Raw genomic sequence first — 22,517 nt, forward strand, 5'->3', positions numbered from 1 at the left:
GAGCTCTAAATTCGGCACCGCAGCCCCCGCATTGTCAACCCCGATTCTTATACTACTCGGTCTCTCTCCAGATGTTTTTCGGACGTCCGCGAGTTGCGGAGGGTGAAGTCTGCATCTCATAACGCGCGCTGGCGCGGGAGGGCGGGGGAGGCTCGCTTATTGTTTCCGCAATCCGAAAAATAATCTCTTGACCGTCGCCGTTTATAAATTACGCGAGTCCGAATTTTAAAAGAGGGTTAAATTGCTGCGAGATTCTTGTTCACGCAAATGAATATAATTGAAATCCGGATTAATTCATGCGAGGTCCGCGTCCCAACCCATCCCTCTCGTGAGCTTTGGTCAGTGGTGCCTGGCCAGGGATGCTGCTCCGGAGGAGTAGGTGTATTATCGGGGATAATTAAAATTATCATTTCGGGCGTGTAATTGCTCCGCCGTCATGATAACATACTGCCCTTTTGCCGGAAGTATCCCGTCCTTAATTTATTCAGAAATGCGGAATGACTTTCTTCCGCTTTTTTAGAGCTCTCGTTCCGGGATTCGGCTCTTACGCAAGTTGCGGCGCACTCATTGCTCTAAACCAAACTTTTTTACCAATGATCTGTCGTGCGTAGGACTAACGCCCTGCGAGCCTTCACACTTTGCTAAATTTTATTGATGAATTTCCTGGGATATTGGTGAATATTTTCCTTCCAACTATTCAGAGAATTTTATTCGTTCAAATATATGTATATTGGCTTTTAGTGCCTGAAAATTTAAAGATTAAATATTCTTAACTTTTCTGAAAAAATAAATATTTTATTAAAAGAAATGTGGCATCGTCCGAATGCTCGCACTGCATTTTGCCAAAGCATGGCAGTACTGTTATGCTAAGGAAGGACGCTTTATAGTTATTTGAACGTTTCTCAAAACTCCTTTGACGAAATATTTATTTTCGAGAAAGCCATGAATATTTTTATTTGTTATTCTTAGAGAATATTAAATTATTTGAACAGAAAGAACCTATATTGCAGGTATCAGGAGCGCTTGTAAACTCGGCGATGATTTAGAAAGATTTTATCCCACCAGAGACTCAAAGCCCGCGTGAAATATTTTGAAATGTAAAAATTAAGGCTGAACTTTCTTTTTAGCAGTGGATGCCACAGAGAGAAAAAGGAATTGTATCATGTTGGTCCCGGTAATAATGCTGTATTCTTGTCGAGACAGAGTTATTTTAACGACAAAATTAGCATTGTAACTCCCATTGAAAAGTAGGTAGGTGGGACAATGGGATCAGCTATGGCCGTTGTAAAAGCAACGATTTTTCTCTCCATGTATGAAGGAACAAAACTTAAAATCTGTGTATGAGATGTGTCTGATTTAAAAGATGCTTAAACTTTGTTTTGAAAATATTATTGTTAGCTTTACAAAAGGGTGCAGGGAATGTACAGCCGTAAGCGAATGGGAGGCTCAACCCTTTCTTCACTCCATCAGGAGCCAAAGATTGAATTAGCCTCAACGGAGGAAAAAATATTTCTCAGTGGAATAGACGCATTAATGAATAAAAAATGACGTCCCAAGGCAGCTGTATAAAAGGAAAAAAACGTTCATTGACTGAATTAAGTGAAAAATTAATTACGGAAAAATGGGTCACGCGAACAAATGTCGCCGGAAAGAAAGTGAAATTCCAATTAGACGTCAGGAATGAAGAAGAAAAGGGATTCTTATAGTTGAAAGAGAAAAGGGGTGCTAGTCCGCATTTTGCCACCAAGCCCAACATTTTATGAGATTGAATCGCTGTATCAGAAAGACGCAGTTTTTTCCTTCTTTTGAGTAACTATAGTAGGTCTTTGCCGGAACAAGCTTGAGTTCAGGCTGTTTAAGCGGCATTTAATTGTGTATGGTGTATGGTTTTGCGCTGGTAAAAGTGGACAGTGATACACTTAAGCAATTATCATGGCAAAGGTTGACATCTCTTGATGCTTAGAGCAAGTTTAGCAGAAGAGAACCAAGTAGATGAACATGCTCAGATCCAGGATTGTAACACATCTTTCAAAATCTCCGCGTGACTTAAATCCCTTTTGAAAATTTGGCCTCTCAATTTTCTTGGAAAATCCCCATGTACAGGACGATTCAAGGGAAATATCGAGCCAAAGAAGTTCAAAGGAGAAAATTAACATTCCGACGAAAGCCAAGCACTTGTTTAAATTGAAAAATCAATGAAAGTTAAGTAATTCCCGACTGAATAGGTACGATCCAAAAATTGGTTCTTTGATGCTCAACTCAGTCTCTTTTGCCCTTACTTGCTCTCCGAGACGCGCCTTTCAAACTCGTTAAAATTCTGAGAAATACAATTTACGAATATACCAGGTTTTGCACTCCTGAATCGGACGGAGGATCCAAGGAAAAAAATTACTCATCCATCAAAATTAAAGGAGGAAACGAAGACATTCTTATGTCGGAGCCGCGCGCGTGGAGAGCAAAAAACCGCAAGGGTGGCGAAAACCGCAAACTTTTCCTCCCTCTCAAGCATTCCGAATGCCGGGGGAGTGAATTCGGGCGAATAAAGTTCAGCTTGAGGTTGGCATTTGCAAAAGCTCCACCAGCTTCCATTTCAGTGTTGCCAAGCAATGTTATCGGTGGTGGAAAGTTAGAAACATTAGATGTTATTTCGTTGGAGCGGAATGTTTTCGGTCGAATAGACTATGGAGGTACATATCTTGTGAGAAATACAACCGCATAGCTATAGTAATTGGTTAGCTATCGAAACACCATGCCCATTTCACTGTACATTAGAGCTCGTGTCCAATCTTTTGCCACATTTTTCTTCACATTAGACTTCTACTATTACTGCTACTACTAGTACTACTTCTACTTTTTTCTCTCTATTGTGAAAAATCAAGTTCGAACTTATTTACTTGTTCGTAAAGACCATGAAATTTTCATCAGTCGTGAATCATGATGTTCTTGAGCCTCTCTAAGTAATTATATAAAAACTCCGCTCAGTATAGAGCTTTTGAACAGGAGTTCTCAAAATATAAGAGGGGAAAACTCGTGTACGATATTAGTCTAGCCAGAGGCAACAGTGGATTCGGGGAACAGTGACAGCGTTTTGAGTCCAAAAAGCGGAAAATTCCTCGTTGATTGACAAGGTTGTGAAATCTTCGACGCGTGAGAGGGGGGGGGGGGGGGGTTGGTAAGCACCCCTCACGACAGCTCAGAGTCAACGGCCTCCGTCGTTCACTGGCAGATAAGTAAATAAAACCGGTGGATGAATTAATGTGGCGGCTACGAGAGTCAAACGGACTGTTTAATATGCGGCCTTTGAGGGGAGTGCCGAAAGAATTTTAAAAATCTAATTCACTGCTTCTCAGAGAAGCCCCTGATCGTCTAAATTATTTCTTTCTTACTCTCATGCTCGCGTCTCTTCTCATATTTAAAGTCATTGGCTGAAGCCTGAAGCAAACATGAGCATACCATTGTGTGGGAAAAAATGAAAAAAGAAACTTTTGTCTCAGTCGACTTTTAATTATAATTGAGCGACTAAGTATTGGGCAAAATGCTGCAATACTGGAACTCAGTAGAAACGGATTAGGGAGTTTTTCACAAGAGCAGTGGTGAAGCCGACTTTACAAAAAATGCTTAAAATCTACTGTTTCCCCGTTTTTACAATCCAAAAGCTACATTTCAAATCTATCATAATTCTGTTCATTCCATTTTATTCTGTCACGCATACACTGGCATTTTCGGACCTAAAAAAGGAAGTATAGTCTGAACCGGGAAAAACGTCAAACGTTTTCTTCCCAAAATCTTACATCGATAACGATTCACGATGAGGAAGTTCGTAAATCAAATCTTGAATAAGATATTAAACGCCGAGAAAATGGAAGTTAGATCACATATGATACGTAGTGTAGTGCTTTAACTCGCATACCTCTAGCATACGTCTAGTGGTCCCTTATCTTAAACAATCGGATTACTCACTGATCCTCTCTGGATGTTTAAATGATGCAACTATTCGGCCTCCGCGGTCAGGCTAGGAGGTATTTTTTCCAAACACAGGCGTTTCTTATGCGTTGAAATGATTCATCAAAAGCGACCAGACAAACTCGGGCGGAACTCAGTAACCTTTCTGACGGTTTGTGACAGCATAGGAGAATGAAATACACGCAGGGCCGGATGTAGGGGTGGCCAAATAGGCCGCGGCCCATTGCGGCAAATTTTGCATTTTTTTTTAAAATGTAGGTAAAAAAAAATTGGATTCCAAAAAAAAATTACAAACGAGAAAAGACGACAAAATCTCTCATCTCCTGAGTGTACAGTAATTTCTAACGCAATTTGGCCCGGAGCGGCGCGGCGCAGAAAGCAATGATGACGAGGACTTGAGATGAAAAGGAGAAGCCCTCAGCGCGGCGGTCGGTATGTAACACATGTTAGCGCCTACGAGACTGCATGAATACTTCACGCATTGCATCAAACGTGGCGCAGTCAGCGTGAAACGCATAGCGCCTGCAAGACTGGGTGAATACCTCAAGTGATGCGCCAAACACAGTGTGGTTAACACGGCGCGGCGGCGGAAGTTAAAATGATTAAAGTACATTTTTCTTTGTTCTTACCTAATTTTTTTGTTAATTTCTTATAAACGGAAGGCCTTGTCCACACAGAGATAGTTTTACGGAACTTAACTCTCGCGCAAAATTCCGGGAACTTTTGCCAGTAATGTTGACAGGGCTTTCGCAAAAAATGTGTCCAACACGAGTAAATGCGTCTTATACACCCCTCCCCTTCCGGCACGTTCACTTGATGGTTTTTATTGATGTTTCAAAACGAATGCGAAGGGGCGGCAAAATACAGGCGGCCCATGAGCGGCAAGTATAGGTAAATCTGGCCCTGAATACTCGAACCAAACAAGAACGCATCGCACATGTCTCAACTCTCAGTTTGAAGGGACCCCAGGTTGAATTGGAATCCGGAACGTGGCCTTGGCCGATGGACATTTCCACCGAGGCCACGACCTGCGGTCGGCCCTCGAGAGTTGATGAGTTGCGGTTTTTCGTTTTTGTTTGCTAATTGCAGGAGTGATGCACCACTTAATTCAAGACGATTCTGCCCCAGACCCGTAACTCGTCGCCGCCGCGCCGCGCCGTCACACGAACGGACGTTATGCAACCCGCGTGTGCGCGTGCATGCACATCGCGGCGAAGCGTGAAAAATCAACGGTCGGTATTTTCCTACTTGAAGCTACGGTAAAGAATCGATTATCTAGGTTATCTTGATAATCGATTCTACTTCATATTTTTAGACGGTATTTTGGTCGATTCATCGCAAAACACGATACGCCGCGGAATCGCGGAACGATGCGCATGCGCGATGCCGCTTCATCCGCAAAGCTGCACATTCCGCTCCAATAGAGTCCTATCGCTTGTATCACTTGAGAATGACATACTGACATCGGTGCGGGTAGAAGGGGGGGTTACACAGATTTATTATCATAAAGGGCCGTTCATCAAATACGTAACGCTCTGAGGGGGGGAGGGGTAAGTTAAAGGCGTCACTTGACGTTAAAATCGCCAAGCAGCGCCGATTTTTCCAAAAATTTAAGATGGAAAATCAACGCCAGGTGGAAAAGGTTGTCGTCTCAAATGTATCACAAAAAACCAGTATGAAGGGAGACGGGTATTCAATGATGCGTTGTGTAAAAATTTTGAATTATTTTTTTGGCTTTGAAAGATGTTTTCATTCGTCATCTCTAGTGACTACGATAGTAAATCAGCCCTCTCACCCTGCGATTTATTATACCGCGATACTATTATTCAGCCTCGTTGAATGACATTTCGATATGTGAAACTCCTTCGGCAGTTTTGACGTTTTTTTTATTTATTTGTTTTATTTTTAAAAAAAAATGTATCCTGTATTTATTTGGGCACATGGGTTTATCAACGTTTAGAGTAGAAGAATACTTAAAGGTACTAGACTGTCTACTTGCTTCCCCGGAAATCTAGATTTCTAGGCAATACTACAACCAAGTCACTCTATTAATTCACCTACTTTCGAGAGAGCTTCCCTCTTCAAAAACTCAAATCCTCTTTTCTTGATTCGTCTCGACCAAATAGGCACAACCCACTGGATAATTTACTATTGGACATTGCGGTCATTTTCCCATTGAACAATCATAAGAATCTTAAATCAGTCAAAACTAATCAAACACCTTCACCAGATGCATCAGAGGCAAAACCATCATCAATCTCAATCTGTACCCGTGTTATTAAAAACTTAATACAACCCTTCTCTGCCAATTTTCAGAAGTCGTGTAGAGGGACATTTTCTGAACTCGATGTCCGGACACTCGAAGGGACGGAGCCCGTAATGGGTCATCGGCAAATCACCAGGCAGGGACCGAGGGCGGGCTCATCATTGGAGACCAGACCCGAAAATAAATGAATACAGAGCATCCGGGTTTGTTTTGGTTTCATTTTGGCTCCTTATAAACATGATTGATCGCTCGTCCCGACATTGGTCCCTTTTGATCAAAATTAATCAAAATTACTCGCGACTTACTCTTAAGAGGAAGAATCTTACGCATGATGCTCTCTTGCCAAGATGTGATTGGATAATTCAAATCAACGATTTAAAGATCAGCTCCTAAAAATTGAAAGGGGAGGTATAATCGATGAGGGCCGTTTTTGGACCCAACCTGAATTTCTTCAACTCTACGAGTTCGTTAAATGTCTATATTTTACGGAATGCATCATACTTTGGTAATTTTCGGTTCCTTATAGGGTATAATTTTGGCCTAAACGTCAATATGGGTAAAATATGCGAGTTTTGTGCGAAAAAATACGATTTTTTCGCCAAAATCGGTTTTTAGACCAATGTTAAAGCCAATATTAGACCCTAAATGACCAAATGTAGATGAATTCCGTAAAAGACAGGCCTGTTTTAATGAGCAAAAAATCGTTAGGTTGAGGAAATTCAGGGTGTGCCCAAAAACGTCCCGTATTGACAACCCTCCATTAGGGAAGTACAAACACGGTAAAGCATATTTTTAAGAATTTAAACAAAATTCATTCTCTTTTCATTCAAATAAGTTTCCGCTTTTGCAATTGAAAAAGAATTGTCATGGATGAGAAAGTTTTATTACTTTGGATTAAAAATACTCATCTTGATTGAAAAAAACAAATTTTCTTACTAAAAAATGTCGTTAGAACTCCTACTACAAAAACTTGTCTATAAATTAAAGACAATTTTCTTTTGTCTCTTTTGTCTCTCTTTTGTCTATAAATTAAAGAGAATTTTCTTTTGAAAAAAAAATTGATAATTCTTTTTTAGTGAGTCCGCCATATAGTCATACTCCTGATGAACCGTAAATATTGTTGCACAATCTTAAATTATAACCTAAATTTTTTTCAAGTGAGCAAAATCGGTATTATACAGAATTAATTATACAATGGGCAATGCACCTTCTCTTTCTGGGACAACCAGTTTGTTGCATTGCCTCGCTTTTGGTAAGTTAAGTAAGTGTGGATTGAATCGGTCGATTCTCTCTTGGCAACCGCGCATTTCAAAGCCCTCCACTTTGCGGCTTAGCTCGTTTAGCACTCGAAGACATCTCATCGCCGAGTAAAGGGTTGGAGGTGGAGTCGTCTAATAGGTTAATATGATTTCAGGGTTTTCTTTTGGCTGCCGGCCCACGGAATTCCTTACGTGGATTAATGACCGTCATCAACCCAATGTTTATCAAGGGATGGAAGGGGGACAGGATGTCTCAGGAGACTATCCCCGGTGAGCAAGGGGTCGACGAGGTTGAGGCTAGCCCTTCTGCCTTTTTACTCCTTCCTTCTGCTTTTCGTCTACTTTTCCTCTTGGTGTCGTCAGATTACGAAACCGATAAGCGCAGACTTTCAAGGGTTCAACTTCAAACTTTTAGGATTAAAATTGCGGGGTTTGTAAGTGTGTTTGGAGAGTTTCTGAGTCGCCATCCAATGAGGCGGTAGAGAGGGCAGTTGCCCTGCTCCTTGGTGTAGAAATAGGAACTCTCTAAGGCAACCGTGGTAAACATTGCTATATCCTTGATTATAATCCTTCAAATGTTCACCCCCTTAAAATAATTCGGTTTCCTGAAATAAATTGAGGACCAATTCGGTATAGAAAATAATTACATGGTCACGTTGCGGGGTCCTCTTGGGACTGAAATTTTGAAAGAAGCAGAAATAACGTGAACGGGATGTGGTGGTGACTTAAATCCTTACTCTGCCTTCAATACGCAAGGTGAAATAGAAAATATCTTTCAGACAGGTATAATTATCTATTTAAAAAATGTGTCATATGGTATCTTTGAGTACTTTTCCGCAGTAAAAATTAACGCCTGCATAAGGATTTTGATGAACGCACTACCCCGCACCTTTCCCATAGACTCTTAATTTATCCGTAACCTAGTTTTAAATTCTTAACATCTCGTGAGCGATGCCGAATTTTTTCCCATAACAAGTCATGCCAATTTTTGGACATTTGAATAGTCTTCATAAAATGAAGGCTAACGAACAATACGTCTATCTGCAAAGTGATGGTTTTGCAGAGCGAAGAGAAAACTTCCCCATTCATGTAATTTTAGGGTTAGATTAATTGCAATTGTTTCCAACATTACAGCGTCATTGAAGCGCTCTCCGACAGAAATGGAAAAAATCATTGGCTTGTGTAGTTTATATTGTAGAATGCGGCAAAGTTGTGTAGGGGAGACCGGGGCACAGTGACCTGGGATTTTTCCTTTTGCTTTCTCTGCTCTTCCTGAAGAGGTTTCTGAAGATCTGCTATGGGGGGATGATAAGTGTATGTCAGTACCTTAAAACCCCTGGAAGTTTCAAAGGTCTGCACCTATTAGAAAAATTGTTAAAAATCCAAGAAAGTTGAAAAAAATTTTGGCCACTGTACCCCAAGGCTGGGGCACAGTGCTCACGGGACTAGGGCACAGTGACCATTTTTCTTGTGAGTGGCCTTAGGAACCCTCTCTACCCCTACAGGAAAGGAAGTTCGACATTTCTTATCCTGGAAGGGAAGGATGATTCATCTCCTACTTAGAGGAGGGTATTAACAAATTCGGGGGGGGGGGGGTAAATTTTTGGGGGGCAACAATTTGCCAAAATTCACCAAATTAAGTCAGTATTTTGGGTAAAGAAGTGATTTAGTGAAAACGAAGGGGGGGGGGATCTTCATCCCATGCTCCCCGACGAGCCCAAGGGGGGGGGGGGGTGAAGGTCCCATTTCCAGAAAGAGGGGAGGGGGTCCAGGGGGAAAGAGATCAGTGTGCCCCGGTAGGAGTTTTCATAAACATAACCTCATAACGTGATGATTCTGAAATAGTGGTAAACTTTTCAGTACAGGGTAATACACCCAAAGACATGTGCATTGGAAAATAGCAAGTAGATTTTCCTTGATTCATAATGTTAACGCCAAAAGTAATGAGAAATTAAATATTTAAAATGTGCAAAAACTTAACTCAAAATAAATGACCTGTTGTCAGTAATTTCCGTTGTCAACAAACTGGAGATGCACAGCATAGAAATGAAGTACCTATAGAGGGCTAACACCACACACAAACAAATGTTTCCCCGAGACAACCATAGGAGCGCTAGCGTCGCTTTGTTCACTGTGCCCGGCGGTCACTGTGCCCCGGTCTCCCTACGTATCCCTGATAATATTTTATGTTTGCCCCCCAAAAGTATCGTACTATTAACGAGGCTAGGGGGGGGGGGGTGTCCAGATCTCCAGGACCCCCTTCCCCCCTTGTCTACGCCACCGTAGCCAGAGATTTTTTATGACCGAAAATTTCTCACGGAAGAAGGAGGACCAAAAGTTTAACAATTTCTAAAAATCAAGACAAAACGTTTTTTGAGAGAATTTTCCAGCCGGAGGGTGGTCCAGAGCCCTGATACCCCCTCCGTCACTTCATGACACTATTAGCGTCTACTAGCGTGTCGATGGTGCCAGAATCGTGAGTGCAGGTGCGCGGTGATCATGCGGAACTAGGATTTGAATTCGCGCGATGCGGCCTTGGTCGCGCGTTCCGGAGGCGGGACCTTGATCGCGCGGTGCTAGACCCCAGCATCCCGGCATGCTCCGGATCACTCGCGGTTCGCGGTGCTGGTGGTGCCCGAAGATGCCGCACGCCGCGGAAGACACGACTCGCGCGTTGCTCTGAATCTTGAGGAGAGTCGTCGGGAGACAAAGGGTGCTGATGACAAGCAGCGCGAGGGAGTCGCCGAACGGATGATTGGAGATTATTCCGTCGGGGGACACAGGCGGAAAAGCTGCAGACGTTTGAACGCGACCTTATATGCTGTGACGTGGAAAGTAGGTATGAGTGGTGCATTTAGTGACACCTAGACCTAGACTGCTGTGCTGAGGAAACACGCCGTGAGAACATTCGAAAGTGGCCAAATTTCCTTCGATAAAATGTTTTATGTAGGAAAGCTATGGATATTTTCCCTTAAAATTTTCAGGAACTTCAGGTGAAATTACGAACAAAATTATCTGAAAAATTGGAAGAAAACTATTCACAAATCCCAAAAATTCGTGATTTACTCAAAGAAATTTGGCAGCGCTTGGCGGCTCATACGGCGTTTTTCCTTAGCACGGCATAAGAGAGAGGGAGGGAGTGGATACTGTCAAGTGAGAGGTGGGGGGGAGGGTCGGATGTAGGATTTTTGGGCCCATAGGTACCGTTCAGGTAAGTACCACGTAGGCTGTTGCTTAAGAGGAATGGGGAAAGGAGGTTTGAGTCTGTCTTACGGGGTCTACTGAGCGGGGAAAGGGGTTAAACCCAGTCTTACATACCTCTTATTTTGAAAAAAAAAAATTAGTAATTTACCTCGATAAAAAGAACTTTTTCCAGGTTTTCTCCGTGGTTTTCTGAAAAATTTAAGAGGGAGGGGTCAGACTGGTCTTACTTGATTCAAAATAGGGTTGAGAGGGGTACGGTTACAGGTGTCTTATGATGAGACGAAGGGGGTTTAAGTAGGTCAAAATGTTAGTAATGTTTGAGAATTTTACCTAATTTGAGTGAATTTGATTACTGACATCGTGCGGCCGTTCCAAAATTCGACAGCACGTCTTCGTCAACCGCTATTGGGTTCTAATAATCCAGGTTTCTATGCCCTCCGTAAAACTTTCATGGGTGTAGCAAAGAGGATTGTCAGATGGGGGTAGGTGATGGTGCCTCAACTTCGCGGAATAATGCAAAAAAGATCGGTTCACAAGAACAGAAATTGAAAATATCCTGAATGAAGGGGATGAAAAATTACTTTTAACGTGCAAATTTGCGCGTAATGGCATGTAAATTTAAGCCCCCGGCAAGCGCACTTTGAACGGGCAAAATTTAAATTTAAATTCGAATCGATAATGGACCAGCGAGGGGAAGCTCCGAGTAAATAAAGGCTCAACGCTCAACCCTGCCTAGCCGACGACGGAAATGAGTGTTTAAAAATTGGTTACCTTTTCAGTTGCTTTAAACTTCGCGGTTTCCTTTGTGCTTTACATACGCCTGCTGCATTGGAATAAAAAAACAAAACCAATACGCAAATACCCACATATGCTCATCATTTGATAGCCTGGGGCAGGTTTGAATCATAAGTAGGTGTAAAACTAATCGTGGTTGCCATATCGCATGGATACAGAATTCAGCTCGAAAAGTCCTTAAGGTTTCACCCCATTTTCTTCTCTGGAAAAAGTAAAAAAAAGGAGTCGAGGTAATCAAGTCGAATTGGATCCCTCCAAACCTGTCATTTCTTAGTAACTTGTGACGTGATGTATCATTACTTTAATCTCTCAAAATTTTCATCTTTTGCCACAATTCGTTTTACCGTTCTACTGGGCCGATTTCCATGATTTTTGCGGCTATCGGCAGGCGATAGGCCTTGAATGGCCCCGCTCTATTTCAAATTTTGGAAACATGACGCAGGTTTTTGTATATTACGTGATAAAGTTTCGAATTCTCTCATTTAAATAATGTAAATGGGCCTGTTGCATGCAAGAGATACAGCCGTGCGAATAGACTTTTTAGTGGTTAAATGACACGAAAATTACGATGCTCACATTAAATAAGTCTGAAATACACTCCTTACTGCGCAATTTGCGTTGTTAGAGAACGCGCTTTTTCAAATTTCCCGCGTCTGGGGGCAGTTTTCTATCGGAGACAATTACGGCAACTCGCGGCTATTTCCGGTCAACTAAAACTGACAACATAACCTAAAAATCGGAGCTCGTGATGTCGTGAAATGAAATGTAGAAGGATTACGTTGGATATTTAAAAGTTGATCGATTTGGTTACTGCATAAAGCTTATATGGACCACTATAAGAGATCACATTGGGTTTGTAAACAAACTGAAGGAAAAAATAACAACAACAACAACGACTCGACATCTTCCGGAAATCACCGAGCCCGCCCGTTTGCTCGTTTCCGGTGATTAGAAAACTGCCTCCAGACGCGGGAAATTGAAAAAGCGCGTTCCTAACAACGCAAATTGCGCAGTAAGGAGTGTATTTCAGACTTTTTTAATGTGACCATCGTAATCTTCGTGTCATTTAACCTCTATAAAGTCTATTCGCGCGGCTGTATCTCTTGCATGCAACAGGCCCATTCTCATTTTTGCCGAAGTTTGTTCTATAGATTTCCGTGCGCTTCTTGTAAGTAACAATAGAAGATAGTCCGTAGACGAGTCCATCCTATTTAGATTAACTAACAGAGGCCCGCAAAGCAAATTTTAAAGGATAAGTATATGTATGAGCGGGCGCGAAGCAGGAAGAGGACATGACCCCCTACTGTATTGGCCAATATTTCGACCCAAATTGTCAAAAATTGCTTTACTGGACATTTTCCTCTCGTAAGCAAAAGAGCCGCATGTAGCGCCCCTTAAATTCTATCTTTACTCACACGTGTCTCATAAAATCGGCCCCCAAAAATGAATTAGCTATTATTTAAATAAGAAATTATCCCCCGCACCCTGGGCGAGTCTACCGGTTCACAATATCAACAAAATTATTTCATCACCTGTCTATTTCGGCCGCTGCTGTTCGAAAATCCACGAAATAATTACCTGTGTAGCGAGGGGGGTTGGGTCCAATTATAACTGCTGCGTGAACAAGCACCCAACCCTTCCGGGAACAAGATTACTCAATATAATGAACGATAAAAATCGTTAATGACAAAGATGGGCTCGCTCGTGCCCAAATGAGCTTTTATCATGGTCGATCGCAACCTAATTACCTTGGTTTTAGTGATGACAATTTTGAGAGCTTAGTAATTGGAAGAAGTAGTGAAGAAGGGAGGGGCGGCTTGTAATTAGTGAATTTTATACTGTGGTGTGCGTGTGCAGTGCATATGCATGCACGTTTGCGTCCACCTGTTTGCTATCAATCGAAGAGCTGAGAAAAAGAATGCATTTGCATATGTCTATAAAATTCGAGAGACGGAAGGCGCACAGTGGATCAAGTCAATTAGAGAGGTTGGACATGACATTTTTGACTAAAACTGCAAATTTTGATGTTTATCTTGTCAAATTTTAAATCTCAAAGGGTGCATGTAGCAGAAGATTTCTCAGAAAACCAATGAAACCACTTTTGTCCCTCAAAGTTTTGTTTAGATGGAGTTATAAGCATTTAAAGTTTCCGAATTTTGTCCGACCTCTTCGATTGGTTCGATCCACTGTGCGGTATGAAAATGTTGACCTCTTTTTCCTGGCTCGGTGAGTTGAGTGTTTTTGGTAACTGTTCTACGCAATGCGCCTTTGACCAAGGTGAACAACTGCACACTATTAAAGCCATTAAAATGATCAAATACTATATTTAAATAAACCATACCGAGACACTTAATGAAGGGTAAGAAGGAAGTCTGAAAGTATTCCGGTAAGCTCAAAAATCTAAGGAAAAATTCAAAAGAAAAAGATGAAGCAAAATATGAATCAGAATTGAACATAGATTAGACGATACTGATTACAACGGGCTCCTTCACCGTGGAGCAGTTATGCAGTTAATAAGTTCCTTAAAATTTATACACGATTGGAATGATTCTTGCGACTATTATTTTAAAAGGTTTTACGTACATGATGTTTTTTTTTTTTTTTTTTTTTTTTTTTTTTTTTCTTTGTTTATTTGCCGCATAAAACTTTAGTACAATAAATTCTGTTCATACAATGAATGAAAACATAATTGATAATAAAAAAAAGTAAAGACCTAGGGACTGAGGCCTCAAAAGAAAAAAAATAGAAAAGAACAAGAGAATAGAGATAAGAGGCTAGTTTTTGAGGGCAGGACTTCCTTGAAGAGGAAGGTTTAAGATCCGTTTGCGGCCCCGGAAACTGCCGTCTGGCATACATCGGATACGTACATGATGTGCAATGGTTGTCATTATCACCTACGAAGTGTGCAACTGGAGTCAATTGAATCATTGAATAAATGTCTTGAACAAATGACGACACTTGCTTCTATTTTCATTTCGATTCATTTTTTATTTGTGTCTATCCATTGAATTCATACTATGATACCCCTTCAAAAATATTAAAAGACTAGCTTGGCTGCCCGTGGACCAGCAACATTTTAGTTTCTTGAAAGGATTTGAAACCAATAAAATAACATCTGCTCTAATTTAAATCCAAGAGTGAAAGTAGGGCAAAAAAAAGTGTTGTTTACCAGCTCATGGACCACCATTTTCTGATTTGAATACAACATTACTTTTTGTTTTGATAAAGATAAAAAAAAAAAAAAAAAAAAAAAAGATATAAAAAACCGCTCAAAGCTCATTTCTAAGGATTCTGGAGAATGTTTCGTCATTCCATCAAATGCCAATTTTTCAATCCGACTTAGCCTAAAAGCTTTTCAGCTTAAAGGCTTTAAAAAATATCAGAAAAAGCGGTCAGAGAGTCTCCTCCTTTGAAAAATCTGTGCCTCGTTCAAAAAAAAAAAAAAAAAAACAAAAACTAGCAATTTCAACAAACGCGGGGAACGAACGGCATAATGCACTTCTTTATCAATGCATAACCTTATATCTTAGGATGGCCTCTTGTATATGCACACGTGTATGCATGGAATATATGGGTGTATATAAATATGAATGAGTCGAGACTGAAAGCAATAAGTCATTTCATTGCACCAGGACAAGAAACCCTAAAACTCTGTGGCATGTACAACGGTCGAACCAAATATATTTTCACGTTACTGCACGCTTTCACAAGCTATGAAATTTCGAGTCAGTCAAGACCCCAACGAATAAAATCTAATATTCAATACGGGGTACATTGTTTCAAGCTTGTCCGACGAGACCGAAATCAGTGACCTCTCAATTCAGATTCCCTGGTCCGGTCACCTCTCGTATTTGTACATCCCCCTTCGCGACACTCGAACTCATTTCACGCTCTCAACAAAAGCTCTCGTGTGCCAACCTCCGTTTAATTTTTTTATTGGGACATGCCAAAAATTACCTCCAACGGACGTCCGAGCAGCGTACGCTTTCATTCACAGCGGATGAACCTATCTCCATCGCCACTCAGGCCACGACATGCATGGATTCTAATGGGTTTCAGGGTCCAAGTCACAACGAGGACAGTTCTTTTTTATTCAAATAGTTCAATCAAGGGGCGGCCGAAGTTGTCATGAATTATTGCACAGACGAAGCTACTGGAGAGGGGTCGATTTCTTCGCACGTCGACGCACCACCCAGAGGCAACCTCTTGAGCAGAAACAAAGTATGGACATAGGGTTGGTTTTGGAGTATACGAGGGTTATGTGTACGCTGGGGCGCCCGAGTGACCTTTAGGTGATAACAGGGCCCTCGGTCCGGAGCTATAAATTTAGCGGGCCGCCGGCCGGGGCAAACCTGTTTTTGACCCGTTCTCGAATGCGGTGCAGCGGGCCAGAAATCGCGGAGCGGGGGAGGGGGTGAGTTTCAGCCACGCGGCCCCACGAATTTCGAGGAATTTCGACCCCCGCGGGCTCTTCCGCTCGAGTGCCCCCGGCTCCGCAGATGCCACGCTCCTGCCCGCCCCCGCACCGGAGGAAGTTGCATAATTTTGCATCAAAAGTTTCGCACCGCCGCGGCCGAGGGCGCCACCAACGGCCCGCTATTACAATAACAATGCGGCTCATTGCGGGGGAAAAAATGATAGCAGAAATCATTATTAAAACGAAATTAACATCGGTAAAAAAAACCTCAACAAGCAGCTCTTGAATTTCGAGTGCGACCATAAATTACTCGAGTAGTTTTTAAATAAAAAATTCTGCGTTCGGGTCGTGTGCGGGTGGGTTGTGCGGTACTTTTGCGCGTGCCATAGCTATGCGATTGGTCAGCAGGACCGGACTCAGCACAAAGGGACGAACGAACACATTATTCTTATTTTAGCTTTTCCCGTCCATCGACATCTCATTCATTGCTACTCGGATAAGACAGAAGCGTATAGGATTTCATCGAATGTAATATCGCGAGAGATAACGTCATCAATGGAGATGTTGCATGTGTGAGGAGTTTGCGATTTGACTATTGATTCTTCTGTGAAAGTTCGCGAGAAACACGATGGTGCCACTGGTTTTCTCTGAAATCAACTCCCAAGCTCAAAAAAAGCTCTCAAGTCGAAGCCAAAATGGAGGGGATATCCTACGCTATCCTGAGAGTCCACCTCTACATCAAGACAAACTCTCCATGTAAAGATAGGGATCAAATACATTGACAGGGTTGCCGTGATTTCAATTTTAGAGTCCCCAAATAAAGTGGCAGCCCAGTCAATGTATTTGCTCCCTATCTTTGCAGGGAGAGTTTGTCTTGATGTAAAGGTGGACTCTCAGGATAGCGTGAGATATCCCTCCATCTTGGCCTCAACTTGAGAGCTTTTTTTGAGCTTGGGAGCTGATTTCAGAGAAAACCAGTGGCACCATCGTGTTTCTCGCGAACTATTACATAAGAATCATAGGTCAAATCGCAAATTCCTCACACATGCAACATCACCATTGCACTTTTCAAATTGTAATGTCTCCGCGCATACATTGACGCGTCAATAATATATGTAGGTCTCTATAAAAAATTTGATTAGTGGGCGGATCTAATGATTATTTTCCAATCTACAGTCTTTCACCATCAATAAACGATTTTGCAGCAAGCGCAATTAACCATGTAGCATTTTTTTTCTCATGTAATTCCTTCATAATTAAACTATTGTATTTTCCGCCGGGGATACTTATTTGATAAACGTACACTTGGATTAAAAATCTAAATAGGTACTTAACACGCGCCTTGAGACGTTTGATCCCTCTCCTGTTTCGTGCTCTGGAGACCTGTTCATTAACCTGAAAACTGACGTGTTTAAAAACTAGGATCTGGTGGAGGAATGAGTCAATCAGTTTTGCATGAATGAATTCCAGAAAGCAATCGCTCGGAGACAGAACAAATGGGAACTGTAATGGAGAATTTCTCACACGATTTGCAGTGATTGTAATCTTGTTAGCGGTGACCGCGCATGCACAGGCACACTAAGGACAAAAACTTTACTCAAAATTATCATATTAGAGATGTTCAATATAGTCCCCTGATTATTAATAGTCGCAATCACTAATAGAAGTGTCTTTTATCACTACCTCAGGATTATTATCTGGATTATTATTCATGAAGTTCATGTGAAACAGCACTATAATATATCAATTCCCATCATGGTTTTTTCTCTTTGCAAAGATGGCACGATATCATCATATTTTTACAGGCTTCCACTCAAGGAATCAGCACTGAAGACTCCCTCATTCACTCTAATATCTAATTGAAACAGTCCTTCGAGCTGTCACTTTTTTGTGATTATTTATGAATGAACTTCATTTTGATAAATGGAACTACGGTCTACGTCTACCAACGATAGACCCATCCTTAACTCCGTGATTGACTGTATCTGAATTATACTTTTAATAAATAGGCATTTAATTATAACGAATCAAAGCATTGCATTAGTGCGATTTCAGTCCAGCAAAGAAAGAAAATTATTAGTTTCAGATTAACTTTTCGGGTTTCCCATTGCCTCTTATTTTCAGCGACCGAAATTTTGGATTCATTTTTGTGTCCTTTTTTTTTCAAATATTCACTTTTTATCTACATTAAATGTATCATTAATATAAAACTGAATTAGTGGAGCTAACTAATTGGTTTATCGTTGGTTTTATCATTTATTTGTGTATATGTATTTTTTTTTACCACATTTTTTCTCTTGAATTTTTCTCGTATATGAAACCTACTTCGAACTCTTTGAATTGATGGGAGAAAGAGTAAAGCAAACGTCGGTAGCATTTACGCAACTTTTTTTCTTATAAAAAATTGAAATGAATTAAAGTGACCTTATCATAAGGATTTACTTGTCTGTTTTTCTAGAACCTACACGATTTATTTTGAAAGATCAGAAAGTAAAAAATCAAAATTTTAGCGCCCTTTGGATCATCGAGGTTCCCACCATGTGGCATAAGTGCGAATATATACATGCTCACATATTTTCTCGATTCACTGGTTTTCTTTTCCGTTTTCCTGAATGAAAATTAATGCGTGTCGCATTTTTCTTTCCGCGTTTCAAACGGCATAGCGCATTATAGAACAGTGCAAGTGAGGCTTCATGCCTTGAACCTTGAATTATTAGTATCAGAGGTGTTGTTTCTATACATCTTACCGGAAAATTATGAGAAACACTATGCTCACATCGGGGTATAATTTTTACAATTCTGTATTAAAATATTGTAAATTCTTGATATTTTTGGCGTCTACTTGGCATCGACGTTGAGGAATGTCAGGTTGGACTCCTAATATCATCAAATGTGATTTTGTCACATAACCTTCAATTCTCACTCATGAAGTAAGCGTTGTGTCACCGCGCCCGACACACCAATGGCGAGCGGAAATCGAAAGACAACGGTGAAAGAATTTCAAGACCACGCACGTACAGTTCGAGTCAATTTTTATTAAACTCAATCAAAAACAAGTTTTCAAATAAATAACGCTCATAAATAAAATAAATACTCATCGTATGATGAAGAGAAGCGCTTCAACGACCTAATTAATATACACAAACCAAATATTACAAATGAGATTTACCTAAGCAACAAATAAATAAATACAATAGGTTATGTACAGGAACAACTAATCTAGGATCCTTAGATTGGAGTAACTAACAACTACACAATATCGCACTTGAGTTCCTATCATATATAGATTTACACTTTCTACAAACCATTAATACTTTCTGGTATCCATATTTATGGCTAATTTAATAATACGGAGAGGAGGATTATTTTAGGAAGTGGAAGAGAGTAGGTTTTGAGATTCTGACTGAGATGAGGATCAGAAAAAGAGCTGTGGCGTTGATCATCGCCTGCGGAAGCCGAACATATCGAAGAAGTTTGGACCACCGCGGGCATGTCCGAATCCTGAAACAAAAATTGACCCACGTTAGAAAAAAATTTAAAATAGATATGGCGGGAGTATCACTAATTTCAAAACCCTTCATGGTCATATAAAATTATAATTTTGAATGAAGAACTTCTTAGAGTAAGTAAATCTTACGTACAAGTACATCATAAGTAGACTACATCTTAACTATTATCATACATGTACTAAAAACACTCAATAAAAACAATGTCTAAGTCAATTGACGCAAGTGATCGTTGATAAATTTTATTAAATAATCCCTCTTTCTTAGTCTATCTTTTCAGTATTTCTATAGTTTTCATATGAAATTCGAGACAGATTAGAGGTTGATTCGAGTGCATGCGTAGTAGAAGAGCAATAAAAAGAAGAAAAAAAAGAAAAAGAAAAAAAGGCTTTCTTGATCTTTTGAAGAACATTCCTTTAACTAAAAATTTAGAGGTAGGAAAAATCACAGAAATGGGAGGGGTATGGAAGCTACGCGTGACTCAATTTCGCCTTCAATTTTTGAGGTAGGCCAAAAAACATGCTCCGTTGAACACTTCTTATCAATCCGACTAAATTTTACCATTGGAAACCACAATCTCTGGCTCATTTTAGAAACAACATATATGCCATTAGTTTCCTCGTGCAGATAAGCGTTTTTATGTTTGTTCCAGATATTTTGGTTCCCAATTGCAAAATGAAGTCCAATTAGAGGATTTGTATCATACGATGTATGTAAATCTTGCTTCATAATACATTATGTTACACTCTACTTGATAGTTTTATAGTAGCTACATATACCAATGACTAATAATAGACACATACGTAATAAAAAAATATTTCCTTCGGAAAAAGGAACTTCTATCGCGCATATTCCATGCTACCGTAAATATCGTCGCTTCTCTGACGTAGCGAATTATCTCGATTTCCTCGTGAGCCCTATTTCCCATATAACTCCACGCTCTTCACGGCTCACGTGGAAATTGAGATACGCCCTTACATCAGAGGGGCAACGATATTCTTCCGCAGCTTACATCACAAAGCTCCTGCTATTAGTTTATATAAGTCACTAAAATACTACTACTACCATTACTACAACTACTACTACCACTAATAATACTATTAGTTACTAATTTGTAAACTAATAATTGTCCTAAAGTTAAACAATGGTTAAATAAATTACATAATCAATTCACGAAAAATGTATATATCAAGAGATATTTAAACCACATAATACAATCAATCAAGTACTTAAATTATTGATCAACGAACAAATATCTATGGCAGATGAATATTCCAATAATAAATATTCGTATATTTTCACATTTTCCTTTCGTGGATGAAATGTTCTGTGTTAATTTTGCGTGGTCACACCTTTTTACCCGCCCTGGATGGGAAAGGTGCGGACACACTTTATTCCCCACCCTAGAACTCCAGGAAGGGAGTTCTATATACCCCTGCTTATGAAAGCTTAAATAACTCTTATTCAAGTTGAACATATAATCGTACTTCCCTAAAGAAGTCGCCTGATCTAATTTAAAAAAAAAAAAAAAATCTCGATGTCTCTGTGCGTTTTTATGATTGTGTGATTTCTATTAGATTAGGATATCTCGCCTGATTGAGAATAATAGTTTTATGTTTCGATATGTGCTTTTATGGATTCACGGATGTCCGAGCTTGCGCGCCTTTATCCAGCACGCTACTGGCGACAGTTTGACCGGGAGGGCACCCCGATTTTGGCGGGGACACGAGCTGTTTGCACACGTGCGCACATTACACGCGCACCGAGCACGGCGCTTCCGCCTTTTCAAATTCCCGCGATCACAAAGCGCCCCGAAAATCCTGCGTTCAGCCCCGAAAGCCCCGGAGCAACTCGTTTGCCGCTCCAGATGTTAGCTACGCGGTCAGAGGTCAGCCTAAACGTCCGGTCCACCAGCCGCCGCGCTCATCTCCCGTCTCTCTCCCGCACGACTGAACAAAAAGAGCCGGAGAGAGATGGAGCACGCTCATCCAGGGGACCGAAGCATTGATTCACTCCATTCTGTGGGGGTTAATAGTCAGTGCGTGTGACAGTCTTTTCAAACAGGGAAAGTCCGGCTTTGCGGTCCGGTTTGCCTAATTTCATTAGGTATTCGGAACTATCTTCGGGATTGTAGGTCACCGGTTTTAACCCCGGGAAAGGGTTAGCCGATAACCGGCGCACCCCTCAAGATCCCCGCGGGATTTATGGCTGCGGCTTACAATTAGATACTAATTCCGCGATTGTTGCCGCGCCGCGCAATCCCCTAAACAGCACATTAACGGCAATGAAACGGGGATAAATAATAAAGTTTCGAAATTTGGAGCGCAAGGATGAAAGGTAACAGTTTAAAAGCGAAGATTTATTTTGACAGGGGCACGAGTCAGCGAGTCACATACATGAGACGGGATTCCAGTTTTGTTCTTTCCTCATTCGCTCGGGCCGCCCAAAATCGGAGCTCGTCCGGTCAGCAAGGGGGTGGAGTTAAAACGGAGATTAATTTATTTTTTTTTTAGCGCACGTCTAATTTTAAATTTAGGGGTGTAGACAAATTAGTATCAAAATATACATTCATGTGTTGAAATCGTACCGATGAAAAACTAACTAAAGTAACAATTTTTCTTTCTCCCTTAATTATAGCTTAGCGGATCTAATGTGGCATACAGGATGGAAAAGCATCTTTACATCTGATACATACTCGTCGGAACTTGAACTGAAACGGATGCTCCAATTTGCAGTGTGTCAAAATTGAAAACAACGTTGTACTCGATAAAATTTCTTAATGTTGACAATGTTGTCTGATAACTTTTAAATGCAATCTAACAAGCTTTAGAGGTGTGAAAGCTATAATGTACTGCTTGCTGTGGACCGCCAAAAAGCTGGTTGCGAATTATTTTTGGAGGAACTTTTAACTTCCTGCTATAAGTTTTATCATGGAGAGAACAACAAACTTAGTCCATCTTTGTTTCAAGAATTCTATTGATACTCACAAAAATATTTGCATTAAGAAATGGAGAAATTTATGTGCAATAAAACACCCAATTGACACCTCTTTTTTCTTTCTCTCTGTGGTGCAACCTAGATGAAATAGTCATGGGATGAAAAACTTG

General features: G+C 40.7%; 1 protein-coding gene across 2 annotated transcripts in view; it reads right to left on the bottom strand.

The window, feature by feature from the left end:
- Window positions 1–18,919: 18,919 nt before the first annotated feature.
- Window positions 18,920–22,517, bottom strand: part of LOC140224009 (uncharacterized) — a 60,618-nt gene continuing 57,020 nt past the window's right edge. For both annotated transcript variants that reach the window (XM_072296840.1, XM_072296832.1), the window contains exon 4: window positions 18,920–19,405. In XM_072296840.1, coding sequence (XP_072152941.1) covers window positions 19,344–19,405 — 62 coding nt within the window. In that variant the 3' untranslated portion in view covers window positions 18,920–19,343. The remainder of the gene's footprint in view (window positions 19,406–22,517) is intronic.

Source organism: Bemisia tabaci, chromosome 1 (assembly GCF_918797505.1).
Source record: "Bemisia tabaci chromosome 1, PGI_BMITA_v3".
Classification (NCBI taxonomy): Eukaryota; Metazoa; Arthropoda; class Insecta; order Hemiptera; family Aleyrodidae; genus Bemisia; species Bemisia tabaci.